This window comes from Microtus ochrogaster, assembly GCF_000317375.1.
Source record: "Microtus ochrogaster isolate Prairie Vole_2 chromosome 14 unlocalized genomic scaffold, MicOch1.0 chr14_random_1, whole genome shotgun sequence".
In the NCBI taxonomy this organism is placed as follows: Eukaryota; Metazoa; Chordata; class Mammalia; order Rodentia; family Cricetidae; genus Microtus; species Microtus ochrogaster.
The window spans coordinates 30,961,847-30,976,172 of NW_004949096.1; the positions used below are offsets into that span (position 1 = coordinate 30,961,847).

General features: G+C 51.7%; 2 protein-coding genes across 4 annotated transcripts in view; one reads left to right on the top strand and one right to left on the bottom strand.

The window, feature by feature from the left end:
• The window catches only part of Duox1 (dual oxidase 1), a 35,490-nt gene extending 33,372 nt beyond the window's left edge, over positions 1–2,118 (top strand). The window contains exon 34 of the mRNA XM_005364373.2: positions 546–2,118. Coding sequence (XP_005364430.1) covers positions 546–668 — 123 coding nt within the window. The 3' untranslated portion in view covers positions 669–2,118. The remainder of the gene's footprint in view (positions 1–545) is intronic.
• An 84-nt stretch (positions 2,119–2,202) lies between these two features.
• Shf (Src homology 2 domain containing F) overlaps positions 2,203–14,326 on the bottom strand; it is a 20,189-nt gene continuing 8,065 nt past the window's right edge. Inside the window, exons 2-7 of one of the 3 annotated variants that reach the window (XM_005364374.3) lie at positions 13,320–13,461; positions 10,539–10,745; positions 8,933–9,073; positions 7,492–7,663; positions 7,244–7,363; positions 2,203–2,556 (exon numbers count right to left, since the gene is read on the bottom strand). In XM_005364374.3, coding sequence (XP_005364431.2) covers positions 2,370–2,556; positions 7,244–7,363; positions 7,492–7,663; positions 8,933–9,073; positions 10,539–10,745; positions 13,320–13,461 — 969 coding nt within the window. In that variant the 3' untranslated portion in view covers positions 2,203–2,369. Of the gene's footprint in view, positions 2,557–5,596; positions 7,161–7,243; positions 7,364–7,491; positions 7,664–8,932; positions 9,074–10,538; positions 10,746–13,319; positions 13,462–14,326 lie in introns of those variants that run through there. The other 2 variants (XM_026787744.1, XM_005364375.3) reach the window with 2 other exon arrangements.

The following is a 14,326-nucleotide window of genomic DNA, read 5'->3' on the forward strand; positions in this document are numbered from 1 at the left end:
TCTCCACATCCCGGTTCTCATCCCCTTTTATCATCTGGGGTGTGGGCAAAGCTCTCCAACCTGCTCTATCGGGGAAAGACTTGGTCACTGCAGAGAATCTACCCCTTAGCAGATTGGTAGGTTACAGACTAGAAAAGCTTAGGTGGGGGGTCACCCTAAGGTGCTAAGAAAGGAGGAAGCCCTAAATTTATCCACCAAATGGAAGAGCTCAATACTAGAAACATCCCTTACTCAGGACTGCCCTGGCCCTGATGGAGCTAATTTTCACCAGCTGGCCACAGATCTCAGCAACAAGCTGCCCCTGAATTTGAACACTGGTTAGTTAAGTGGCCTTTTTTACAGTGACCTAGCACTTACAAAGTTGAGCTAGACTTATCGTGAGCTAGCCCTCACCATGCATGGTACAAAATAAACCTTCAATGGGAACACTGGATGGCTTTTTAAATAGGACCAAAGCCTGTACTCTAAACATAAACCTTGCTGACCAATACGGACCCAGCTCTGCTGGTAAATACGTCCACCTTTGGTTCTTCCTCCTGCAATAGGTCCGAAAGATTGGAGTATTCAGCTGTGGTCCCCCTGGCATGACCAAGAATGTGGAGAAGGCCTGTCAGCTCATCAACAAGCAGGACCGGACTCATTTCTCTCACCATTATGAGAACTTCTAGGTCTCCTGCAAAGCAACTCTGCCCACTACTGCCCAGCAGAGCAGGGGCTTTGGCCTGTGCCTTAACCCAGTACTCATTTCTTCTGGTTGCCTCAGGCTTGGCTCTCTTCCTGCCTACCAGTTTGGTCCAGGTAGCCATGCTCAGACATCATGTGTGGGCGCAGAGATCTCTAGGGCCAGAAAGTGTCTGAGCTTGGAGAAGAGCGCCTTTTAAGAACTAAAGGTTCGGAGGGAGGGGAGCATCCTGGTTGGGACAAAATGAGGATTCTTCCAAGGAAAAGTGAAAGTTCAGTAGACAAGCTGTCACGTTTATGTAGGTAACTGTGATCCTGAGGATGAAGTGGTGGTATGGATGCTGGCATCTTTGACCTTTTCACTCTGTGACCTTCCTGTCTTCCGGGTTCCCCACTTTCAAAACAGCTGGGAGATGTTTTAGAGTGGGCAGGGGCAACTTAAAGAAACCCTCAGGACCTGCCTAACTGCATAACGTAGCCAGACCCTTCCTTGCCCCAACCTGCCAAGAGCAGTGCCCCTCAGCCCTATCTCCTACTGCAGTACTCTCTTTTGCAAATAAACCGCCTTTCCACCTTGGGGCTTTTTTTTTTTTCTGCCTCAGTTCAGAGTGAGGCACGGAGCGCCACAGTAGGCCTGGCTTCCTTCAGGAGGACATCAGCTATTCTTGGTCTGCCCAGAGACGCGGTCTTCCAGCATGAGGAGACAGACGTCTTCTCCTAATCCCTCTAGGCCTGTTTCTAATGATGGGTTGCTCTTTCTGTCACTCAAAGACAGGACAGACCCCCGAGAGAATTTCTGAAAAGCTGCCCGACTCCAAAGGGTTCGGTCTATTCCCTCATTTCTCAGATCACACATCCTCCCTTGAGAGGCAACATCCACTGAATTAGAAACTCTCAACTGACTCACGGCACAGCAGGACTGGGGAAGTGGGGGAGGGAAGGGGCCTCAGGTTGTCGGACCACGGCCCGGGAGTGTTAGGCCCCCACAGAGCAAGCAGCAGGGCGGCCGCGGGCCCTCGGCGTCGGCGAGTGGCTCTGAGGCCCGGCCACCAGAGGGCGCCGAGCGAGCGCCGCGCCTTCCGCGTGGCAGCCGCCCTCCCTCTTTGTCTCCCCGCCTCCCGCCTCCCGGATAGCCGGCTGATGGCGGGAAGCTGGGCTCGCTGAGGAGCAATGGCGGGGGTGACACGGCCTGGACGCCCCGTGCCCGTTGGGGGACGTTTTGATGTTTGCTCAAAGGAAGGAGTTGAGGCTTCGACAGTGCTTTTCGCAGGCGGCCGGCGGCGGCTCCGGCGCGGGTTTATAAACAGTCTGCGCTCGCTCCCGCCCCTCCCGTCAGCCCCTGGGCGGCGCCGGCGGCCGTGCCTGGCCGAGCCTCTGGCCCGGAGCCCGAGAGGGCCCCCTGGGGACCGGGCCTGAGGGATGGAGAGAGGGGAGGGGGCAGAGGGTGGTGGCGCGGGAGCCTCCTTCCTCCCCAGGCTTCCTTCTGTTCCCAGCCCCACACCGCCCCTTTACTCCAAGGCCCAGGATTCCTTCCCCTTTATAATAAATTAAGGAATCTTCAGCGCCTACGAGGTCGTAGGACAAGGGGAAGCCAGGTTCGTGACTTCATGTCCTTGGTAAGAACCACAGCCATCGGGCAGGTGGCAAAGGCTGGCTCCACTATCATAGTGCCCTCCCTGGTCTCACATCTACAGAGTCCGGATGGCCACAGGGTAGAGCAGGGACATGTGTTCCGCCCCCTTTATGGGCAGCTTGCGGCTGGCGTAGTGGTGCACGATTTCAGGGACGCTGCTGAAGGGTGGGCTGTTCTGGCCCAACACGTACTTGTGTTCCTTGGTCCGGGACAGCTTCATGTGCATGAAGCCCTGACTGCTCCTGGGAAGAGGGAGAGATCCTGGTGACCAGGGGTCCTTCGCAGTCCCCTACTTCCACCTCCTCCCACCCCCAGCAAATGTGGTTCCAAAGCCAGCTTCAAGTGGGAGGTGAATACGGATGGGGTGGGGGGCTGAGTAGGTAGCTCGCACTGGCTTTGTGGTGAGCATACTGGGTGTGCCAAGGATGTGTGTGTGGTGAGTGTACAGGGTGTATGCCGGTGAGGAGTGCTGACCAGTACCCTCCAGTTCTGTGATCTCAGTCCATCAGCCTGTGGCCAAATGGGGCCAGCTCAACCTTACCGTGGTTGGTTTTAAAGACAGGTGCAGGTAAGTGAGGTTAGCCTCAAATTTGCTAAATAATCAAAGGGACCTCAAACCTCCGATCCTCCTGTCTCCACTTCTTGATTACAGGTGTGTGCCAGTTTATAGGGTGCTGAGGACTGAGCCCAGGGCTTCGTCTGTGCTAGGCAAGCACTCTACCAGCTGAAGTACAGGCCCAGCCTCACCCTCGGCTTTCTTGAGCTACATGGCAGCAGCACCTGTGAGGGATGCCCCTGGCAGGAGGGAGAGGATGCAGGTGGGCCTGCCAAGCCAGTGTTTGTTGGAGCTAAGTGTGGGGAGGAACCACACTAATGGGGAAGCCCCCCCCAATCTGAGAGCACCCCTTCTCTACTTGGATCTCAGTTCAGCCAGCCAGCCCTGTAGGCCTAGAGTGACATTAGCGGGAGTGAGGCAAGCTAGAGAGAGAGATCACAGAGCAGGGGAGCTTGGGGAGGGGGTGAGAGGAGAGGCTAGCCCCTCACCCTGGAGTCTGATTGAAGCCTCTTGCCAGCAAAGCAGCAAGAATCTTGCACAATTGACGTCTGCTGTAAAGGCGGCTGACGCAGAAGTAATATTGCTTTCCAGTATAGAAATGTTATGTTAAAGTAGCCATGAGCCCGTAGATCCTAAGGCCTGAATGTGTAAGCCCTTGGGGAAGGCCTCGTTCCTTTTCCTATGGTTTGATTAAAAATTATAGGGCAAAAAAACCCACAAAAATTTCCCAAAATCCTGTTTACAGCAAAGATATTCTACCTTCCTATATTCCTGTGGGTTAAACTTTTACCTTAGTGATACTAATCCTATCAGAAGCTCACCAAGATAAGACAGTAGCTTCAGACCCAGCCCAAATCCTACATACGATTATAGTAAAAAACAAGACAAAGCAAAAGAATATGAGCCGCACCCTCTCCCTTCAGTAGCCTGTACACACACTTGAGTATATCCTATTTTCTTCTGAGCACGTCTTTTGTTCCTCATGCTTAAATCACATACTGAAATAACTTTAACTAAAATCCCCCAACTTTACTTCATAAATTGGCTAGTACTGAAACTGTTTTGGTATCGAAGTCGCCAATCCTGGCTTGGCCTGAGTTAAGATCCCCAGAACTCTTGCGGAATCTAAGCTGTTGAGGATGGCAGTGAAACACTGGATCTCTTTTACCTGTACCTCAAAATGCTGCCTCTCCAACTCCCTGAACAACCCAGAAAATCAGTATTAGCTAGCCCTCTGCCTTCCAGACAGGGATGCACTGAGCAAAGTTCCAGCCAGCTCTCAAATGTGTCCCCCACACCCCCGCCCCACATTAGAATGTATAGGGGTGAGGCTCTCAGCTAGAATAATTGTCCAGACTGCCGCAGGCCTGGTTTGCCAAGCCCTGGGTCTGTAACTTACCCACAGGCACGGGGTAAAGGATGTTTGGGAGAGAGAGCACCAAAGCCTAATTTGTTTACTCTCTCCCTGAGCCTGGAGGAGCAAGAAGAGAGCTTAGAGGCCTATGTGTGGGAAACAGGACCAGTGAGGAGCCTATTATGGGATATTATACACTGCTGTCATAACTGGTGCATTAAAACACTGAACAGACAATAGCTGGGCAGGAGAGACAGGCAGGACTTCCAGGCAGAGAGAGAATGTTGGGAAGAAGAAGGTGGAGTCGCCAGCTCAACATGGAAGAAGCAGGATGGGCAGTGCAGAGTAAAGGTAGCTGAGCCACATAAAAGAATGCAGACTAAGGGCTGGAGAGATAGCCCAGCAGTTGAAAGCACTGCTGTTCTTCCAGAGGACCTGGGTTCAATTCCCAGCATCCAGCCACATGGCAGCTCACAACAGGTGTCCAGGCATCTGACAGCTCCATACCAGTGCACATAAAATAAAGTTTTAAAAAAGAATGTAGATTCAAAGATATGGGTTAATTTAAGTTATAAGAACCAGTTAGGAACAAGCCTAATTAAGAATAGGCTTTCATAATAAGTCTCTGTGTTGTTTTTTGTAAGTTGGTGCGCCCCCCCCCCAAAAGGCCATCTACAGGCTGCCTCTGTTCTAACATCCTGTCACAAAAACACACACGCGCGCACACACACACACACACACACACACACACACACACACACACACACACACACACACACACACACACACACGAACCTTTGACCAGACCTATTATACTGGGAAACAAGAAATTGAGAAGAAAACTGAAGAGAAGAAAAGGGTGGGGGGCAAACGGGCCTAAGTCCACTCCTCTTGGGGTCTGGTTCCTGAAGTCCTACTTAGGAATCTGCTTGGGTCTGTAGGTCTGAAATACCGTTTGGTGTGCAGTGACCACACAGGCCCTGAGGGGAGGAGCCAAGGGTATGAGGCCAGCATAGATCTGTGGGCAATGGGGAGGTAGGGCGGTATGCAGCAGCTCCCATGTGCTGTAGGAAGCAGCGTGGGCCCTGTCTTCTCCCACCCTTCCCACAACCCACTGGAGAGAACTACCTTTCTCAGACTGCACAGGGTATTTTCCCCCGAGGAACAGACGGGCTAAGAAAGGTACCGTGGCCTCCTCTGCATTACTACCTCTGGAGGAGGGGCTGTCTGTGTTGTCCAATCTCCAGGGACTAGTCTGAGGGTCCATTAAGACACAGCAAGGTCCCAGCCAGACCCTCAGGGGGTTGGGTGGGACCAGCTGGGCCACAGGGCTCAGGGCGGGCAAGGTTTTTTGAGGAAGCTGTTTAATTACCAGTGAAAGCCCTTCCATTAGGGAGAGAAGAGAAACCATAATTGTATTTCAGAGAAGCCATTTATATGCAAACGAGACCTTGGCAGACAGCCTGTGGGCCAGATCAGCTGGAGCAGGAGCAGGCGTCCAGGCCTGCCTTTTCACTCCCTAGACTAAGGCGGTCCCTCACCCTAGCTGCCCAGTTCCACTGCAAAGACCCAAATCTTGACAGTGTCTCCCATTGAGCTGGAGAGTACCAGATTTCAGGCACGTGGAACCTGGTGAGTGGTGGAACCCTGTCACTGAACAGCACGGTTCCTGAGGTCAGACTGAGCTAGGTCCTGGTTTTTTTGTGTCTTTTGAAACAGTTTCTAGGCTGGCCTGGAAATCCTGGGTGTACGAAATCGTGCCTCAGCTTCCTGAGTAACTGAGACAAGTTACTATCCACGTGCCCAGCTTGGAGACTTAATTATTTGATGGTGACCTTGAGCAAGTAACAAAGCTCCTTGAATCTATTTCATCTGTATAAAAAGAGATTTATCAGCAGAGTGGTAGTTGATTTGGACATGGTATATATGCTAGGTGGTATGTGCCAAGAATTCCAATTATAATCTTAATAACAGTGCTCCACCTAAAGTTGTTGTAAATCAGACTTTTGACAAATGAAATTTTCCAACATCCTCTTTGGATTTTATAGCTTGTGGGCTCCCGAATACGAGAGCTAGAAGAACCCACGCTATTAGCTCATTCAGCAAGGGGAGAGTGTGAGGCCCAGAGAAGTTCACGGGTTTGTCTATGGTTGCACAGCCAGCTTTATCAAAGCCCAGGATAGAACTGAGGCCACTTTTCTCTTTGATATTTTTTCTGATCCCTTTCAGTTAACACGAATAATCTTACATGTGTACATTTGTTCGAGGTGTAGCTGTATCTGCATTGAATGCACCAGACACCGTGGTGTGCGGTTCTGAAGATATTCCTGCCATGCTGGGGGAGGTGAGTGGGACACCTTAAGCGAGCTGACCACCTCATGTGGCTGGCAGGCTATCCTGGGTAGAACGCTTGGCTGCCAAGAGCTGGCCATCCTGCTATTGGAGAGCCTGGGAGTCTGAGTCCGGGCTGTGTAGAACAGCAAGCTGATGGAAAAGGAGGGCCCTATCTTGGTCACCTCTTCCTCGCCCCTCACACACAGAGTTCCTCACTCAGTGGAATGGCTTTGCACCTAGGTCTGCCCCCCACCTCACCCTGCTGACTATTTTAAGTAAAGCTCCTCCTTGTCAGGGCTTCTACATATTAGGGTTTAACAGTGATGGCAATAATTTATTAAGCACTTAGCGTGGTGTTTAAGAACATGCTAGGTGCTAAGTAAGACACTAAGTCAAATGCTATTAAATCCTTCCCAATAAAATGGATCTTATTCAATCTTATCAAAGAAACAGAGGCCTCGAGAGGTTGAACAGCTAGTGACAGAAAGCTTCAAGTGCTTTTTCCTTGAAGTATAGGGGCTAAGGAGTCTCTGACATTTCAGGTTCCCCAGGGCCTGGGGTGGAGCGAGCAGAAGTTCACAAGGCATGTGGTTCTTCCCAGCCTGGATGGACCAGAAGAGACTGTTTGAATCCTCTTCTGGGGGCAGGCTAGTAGGCCCCTCTACCCATGGCCACCCTTACTTACTTGAGGGAGAGAGAGAAGTCGTTCTTGCTGGTCTCACTGTTGCGCACCAGGTAGCTGGCCTCTTTGCACAGCCGAAGAAGGTTCTCGGCGTCTGTGCGGCTGATGGCCCCGTGGTACCAGCTGAGGATGAGAGAGGGGAAGGGGGGCATCTCTGCTGGGTCCCTCGCCGTCCAGGCCCACCCATTCTGGGTGTCCCTTGCAGGAGGGGAGGAATAGGGAGGGAGTCCCCAGTGGACACAGACACTCACACCTGGTTTTCCAGAGGCAGTGCTGGATCTGTCCACTCCCCGAGAGGGCTGCTGGGCTCCATGCCTAGGGACTTGGCTGACTTGGGGTTCCCAGCAGAAAGCCGGGGAGGTAGCCGCCCCTTCTCCTCCCGGCCAGGCGACAGGCAGTTCTTCTCCGATCCTTCAAACTGGGCTGTAAGGAACATACTGACCATGGACTCGGAGGTCCTCAGAGGCAGAGTCCTCTCAAGTGCTTACTTCTTTCAAGTCCCCACAAGGGTCAAAGGCATATTCTGGGAGGGCACACTCACTGATCTGTCTGCCTGACTCCAGGGACAGAATCCTGGGCCACTATGGGGGTGGGGGTGGGTGAGCAGCAGTCGCTACGCCATGGCAGAGCCCTTGGGGCCTCCCAGTCCACACTGGCAGGCGAGGGAGGACAAAACATGAGAAACCACTTAAGCTTTCTCCCTCCGACTGCCTTCTCCTCTTCCACCCCCCTCAGGGTGGCTTCAGTGTTGATAATATTGTTTCTTTCTCCTCCTCAGAGTTCATTACCGTTCCCCAAATCGCCTTGCCAAGCCATTCTGTAGAAATGACTTATTGATCCGAGAACAATTATCTGATTCCCCTTGGTGCCATCCTGACAGGCTAATCCTGTCCAAAGCCGCCAGACTGCCGGCCCTTCTCCACCCAAGGTCGCTGCCCATTGCTTTTCCTCCCCCATCCATAGGAGCACAGGGTCTAGCATCTCCAGAGCAGGGCAGCCTGAGAATCAGCACAAGGGGACCCCCAGTGGGGCCCCTGCCCACAGGTACACATACACAGGTGACTCTCTCTCGCCTGCACTTACAAACTATCTACAAAGTCTCATGCGCAGTGTCCAACAGAGGCTGATGCCTGGACACACACACCACCACCCCACACACCCTTGGGTGTTCATTCTGGGCAAACTGGATATAGAAGTTGATGCCTCCCCCTGCCCCACCGACCGAGGCTCTTTCTCTCTCTAGCTCTTGAATGAATGACTACCTTTTTTCCCTCCAGTCACCAGAGGAGAGCATCTCCTGTTGCCAGCACTTCCCCATACCTCAGGAACACCTGCCTTAGCAGGCAAAGCTCCACCGAAGAGAACTTAAATTATAAAAACAATGGTTTCCTCTGTATTTAGACAGAGTTCCACACTCTATAGCCCAGGCCGGCCTGGAACTATGTAGCAGCTCAGCGTGGCCTCAAACTCAAGGCAGTCCTCCTGTCTCCGCCTCCTCATAGCTGACAATAGTGAATTTTGTGGCACGGTGCAGAACCTACTAGGAAAGTGCCTTGGTTAAAAGACCATGCATACAGCTCTGGGGAGAGAGGGATGGGCACTTCTGTTCTCTCTCTTCCAACCCACACCCACAGACAGGGTCTAAAGGGTAAAGGACCTATCACCCTGGCCACAAGTCCCCACAGGACCCACCGCTGCTGTCCTCCAGGCTGGGCTCTGGGAGGGGTGAAGCTGGACCGGAGATGTCCCTGTCCCCGTCAGGCAGGGAGGGGCTGCTGTCCAGCTGTCCCACAGGCGGAGGCCAAGGTAGGTCTTTGATGACCTTTATGTCAACTGGAGCCAGCAGCAGAAGGGAGAAGAGAAAGAGACAGTGACAGAGACAGAGAGAGGCAGACATTGAGACACCAAAATGCAGAGGTAAGATACACACAGCCTAGAAAGGAGGAGGGCAGAGGCAGAGGCAACACCGGAGGCAGAACAGGATTCTGAGGGCCTGGCAGGGCCAGTACTAGACCAGCCTTGCCTGGTAAGGAAAAGGCGGGGATCTTGAGTGGCAAACAGGAAGGCACAGAATCTTGCTCCATCGGCCCTAATCTTCCACCTCTCACTAGCTGCCAGTTCCAGGGAGCAAGAAGACCGGGAAAGTGGAAACATGGGCACAGGAGCTGCCCACACTTCCCAGGACCACACCCAGTTTCCCGACACCCCTTGTCTCCTTTCCTAACCCCCAGTCTGGTAACTGGCAGACCCGAAGACAGGGGCAAAGCCTCGGGGTATCTGGAACACTCAGACTTGGGGCAGATGATTTTTTGAAACCTAATTCTCCTCTTCCCAGTCCTGAGAAGAGTGACGCCACCAGCGGCTGCAGGACCACTAACGAGGCTTCCTAATGATGAACATAGATTTTCCCATTAAGCAATCCAAACAGTATTGATTCTCCAAGGAGACCTCTGGAGATAAATGGCCCATCCTTGATGGGTGTGTGCTTTACAGGAAGCAAAGCAGAAACCTGTGGTTTCCCAGTCTGGCTGCCAGGGTGGGGAGGGGAGGGCAGAGCCGAGGGCTGGATGCAGGATGAGCTGTCTCTGTGTGAGAGGTTGTGTGTGTGTGTGTGTGTGTGTGTGTGTGTGTGTGTGTGTGTGCAGGGGCATGGAAGCAGGAATGAAATTTAATGGCATCTAAGCCCTCAAGATTCAGGCTGTCTCCCAAATCCAGGCCCTTGCTCCACCCATCTCAGACTGCCAATATGCACGTTTCCATGGTGGACTTGGGCCTGGGACACTGGTGTGGTTGGGGCAGGAGAAACCTGATCTTCATTTAGCAACCTCACAGCCTCCATCTGTAGCACAGAACTGCCCTTGGAGCCAGACACCCTTGCCATGGCAGGGCCTACCACTGAAGACACAGCCCCAGAATCCATGGTACATACGCATCTATTTTCATCATTTCAAGTGTTAAATACCCTCTTTTCAAATATATTTAACACATGCCACAACTTTCATAAACCTGTATTAGAATTTATTTTTATCCAAATCCCCAAAGGTAGTTATAGCTCAAGCCTCTTGGCCTCGAAGAGGCAAGATGTAGGAGAGCCTCCTTCTCTCTTCCCATACCCATGCCCTGCACACGGCGCTACATCCACACTGCCCAAGTCCCAACCCCACACACAGAACTCAATCACCCTACTCCAGAACTCCACTCCTAGACCTTGCTTGGCTCCCAGGGTCCTCTCCTCCTATTCTGAGCCTGGGAAGTGCTCAGAGGCCCCAGCAGAGCTTCCCACGCCAGCAAGACTCACCAGCGAAGGCTTTGGAAATCCGTTCCTTCTTCCACTCCCAAGGCTGGTCATACTCTTCCGGAGGCCTCTCATCATCCTCCGGCAGGCGGGATTCCCTGGGCCAGGGAGTCCCCTCAGCTTCTGGGCTGCCCCCCTCATCCTCTGGTTCATAGGGTGTGTCATAGAGAGGTAGGGGCTGGGCTGCCGTCTCCTTAGAACCCCGGATCTCTGCCAGGGCAAAAAGGAGTAGTAAGCTCAACCCTGAGCATCTCAGGCGGTATTTGTTCAGGGCCGATGCGCTGGCGTTAGGGGAACTCAGCCGTCACAAATCCTGGTCCTGCACCCTTGAAACATTCCCAGGGCTCTCAAAGCATGAGACCCAGGGGAGGAAGTGGCAGGTAGAAGATAGGAGAAGGATCCCAGGATGGCCAGCCAGAAGTGGGAAGCTGAAGTGGGCATGTGAAGGAAACTGAGGCACAGTCCTCCTCTAGTCCATCTCTTCCTTAGTGCCTAGCTGTTTACTTATTCATTAATTTCCACTTCTGTTCTAATTGAAATAATCACAATCAGGAAATCCTCTGTTGCTCATATACCACGGGCCTCTCCTCCTCTTAAAGTCTCCTTTGACAGGTCGGTAACCATCCACTGGCTTCCCTCCCTCCCGCTGCTCTTTTCTCCTGGATCCTCTCTTGGCCTCTGTCCCCAAGCCCAGGTCTCACTTCTCCCTACCCTGACTTCTGAACTGTTTGCCCAGACTTACTGCACCACCGTGTCTGGAGTTCTGGTCCTCTTGGAACAGCTGCTAACAATGCCTGGTTCTAACAACAGCTCCCTTCAGACTCACTACCTTCTCCAGAGCTTAGGAAATTTTTGAGATCACTGACCCAAATCTGATAATAATAATAATAACAATAAAGCTCCAGAGCTAACTTGCCACAAAAAAATGTGTATTTTAAGACTGGGACTGAGTCTCAGTGGTAGAACATTGCTTAGCATGCATGAGGCCTAGGTTCAATGCCCAGTGACATCTCCTTCCCCCAGGTCCCACTGCTCCGAAAGAAAAATGCACACTTGAGCACTTTCATTTCCACATATAATTCCAGGACACTTGTGGCATGGCTCAGGCCATCTTCTCTCAGACCTAAACAGGGTAGCGCTTTTACTTTTTCCACTTCTGGTCACTATGATGCTCCGTTGGGCCTGACCCTAACGCATTCTTTGCTTTTTTAAAATTTGCTTTGTTTTTAAGCACGTGTATGTGTGTCTGGATGCAGGTTTGTGCAAATGAGAGAAGGTGGTCACAGAGAGGTGTTGTGTCCCCTGGAGCTGGAGTCACAGGCTGTTGGTGAGTCACCAGATAATGGGTGCTGAGAACTGAACCCAGGTCCTCTGCAAGAGCAGTCTGGGCGCTTAATACTGCACCATCTCTCTGGCTGAAATCTCATCTGCTCATGACTTTCAACCTCATGACTTTCAACCTCCCCTCTCCATATCTAGACTTTTACTTGAACAAACCCTCCACTTTTCAGGCTTGGGTTTCTAGGGTTCCTGGGGTGACACTCTGTCCCTTCACCCATCGCTAACAAGGAGGAAGGCAGGGCAGCTCATCTGATTGGTCAGCTCTGCCTTCTTGCAGACACAGTAATCCCAGTCCTTTTCTGTCCATGCAGTGAGGAGCATGCCCCTGTGCAGAGGCCACAACTACCCTGTGCCACCAAGCCCTGAGTGGGCAAGTTTGACTCTCTTGAAAAGTACAAGAAACCCATTGTGTTAATATCACTAAGTTATGTTCTCTGATCAACTTTATAAATTGACATCTTAATAAAGCTAACATCTTAATCTTCATTAGCCCTTTCATTAATCTTATTTCTTAATTATTTCTTCCAAGGAGAGGAAGAAAGAATTTTTAGTTACTGGCTCCTCAGAACCCAAACAACTGGGCAGGGCATGGTGGCTCATGCCTGTAATTGCAGCACTTGGGAGGTGAGGACAGAAGGGTTGCAGTAAATCCGAGGCCAGCCTGGGCTACACAAGAAGTTCCAGGCTAGCTTGGACTACGTAGTGACACCATGTCTCATAAGAACAACCAAAACCATACAACATCAGGAAGCAACAAACCCCACCACTTCTGAAAGAGCTTGCTAATTCAACTTTACGATAGGCTCTCCTAGTCCATTCTGTATCCACGGCCTCGAAACTCCCCTTAAATGCCACGGTAATCCTGCTTTCTTCTTTTGGCACAAATCCAAGCTCACCACTTCAACCTCTGCATTCTTCAGTCTCTCGAACCAGCATTTCTCTTGGCCCACCCTCGTCCTCTGGTCACCCCGTCCCTGACTCTTTCCCGGGGTCATCCCTTGGCCTCTGTTCCCCAAGGGCAGGTCTGACTCAATTCTTTCTTCTCCAACTCTGAGATACTTGCTCCACACCAGACACCTAATGCATGGACATCTTCAACTGCTGTTAGAGTTTCTCTTTGATAATGTCAGTTCAGATGCATCACACTTCCAAAGGCCGCTGACTGACTCCTTTGGGGAGGTTTGACTTGATCTATACCATCACCCTGCCCCTCCTCTCTCTAATGCTTCTACTGGACCATTGCTTTCAAGGCCTTTTCTATGGCCTAGGGTGTCACACCATATACCTTCTCTTCCAAAATGACTGTCCTGAAGGTCCTGGCCACATTCCTGAGGACCTGGCAGGACCTTTCTCCCTATTTTTCGGGGACCACAGGACCAGTCCTTACATTTGTATTGGAGAGTCAAGGCCTTGGGGAGCATCTCCCTCATCCCCAGTACTTACCAGCCATCATCTTTTGGGCTTCATACGGCTCCATGTAGCCATCATTTTCGGGAACCTTCTCTGGAACAACTGAAGTTCCTCCTGAGCCTTCGGCAGTGTCCTGAACATCAAATGGGTCTGCATAGTCTTCTAGGATTGCCAACTATGGGAGTCGGCAGAGAAAAGGAGGCTCAGACAAGGGCAGGCCGCTCCGCTCCCCAGGTAGAGACGGGGCTTCTTTCTTTCCTGCTAATTTTCTGCCTTGTGGTCATCTCCTAGGCTCAACAGGGAGCAGGAAGTGACTGAATCTTAGGAGTTTATCTTAGGATCCAAGCTAGACAAGAGCGTATACACACACTGGCTCAACAGAGAAGACTCAAAAGCACTGGTTACACATGTGTCGCTGGAACAACTGGTTGCAAAAAGAGCCGGAAGGGCAGAGCAGCGAGGCAGCAGAGATTAGTGCGGTGCAGTCTGCCACTCTTCAGACGCTCAATGGAGAAACAGTGACCATGAAGAAATAAAGTAGATGGTGCAGCATGAGCCTGTAATCCGAGCACTCAGAAGGCAGAGGCAGGTGGAACTCTGGGAGTTCGAGGCCACCCTGGCCTACGAAGTGAATAACAAGCCAGCCAGAGTTAAGTGATAAGACCCTGTCTCAAACGAAACAAAACAAGGAAAGAAAGCAGAGAAGTCACTCTGCCACCATTCTGTTGTTTGATCTTTATCACGTCCTTATCCTGTGCGCATCTTACGCTCCCTCTGAAGAAACTGGAGAATAGGTAGGTAGGGAAACACCCCCAAACCATTCTGTCTAATGGAAAAATCAAATTTGGAACTCTTGCTGTTTGTGCACAGGGCTATCAACCTGTAGGCAGTGGTCTTCTCACGTTCCTGGGAGAGAACTGCCTGGGGGCACCCTGGGACACTGCTGAACCCCTGAGTCCCCAGAGACCAGGCTACAGAAGCCAGTCTTACCTTTTCCCCATTTCCCCAGCTGCCCGAAACTGTCACATACAGTGGTCAGC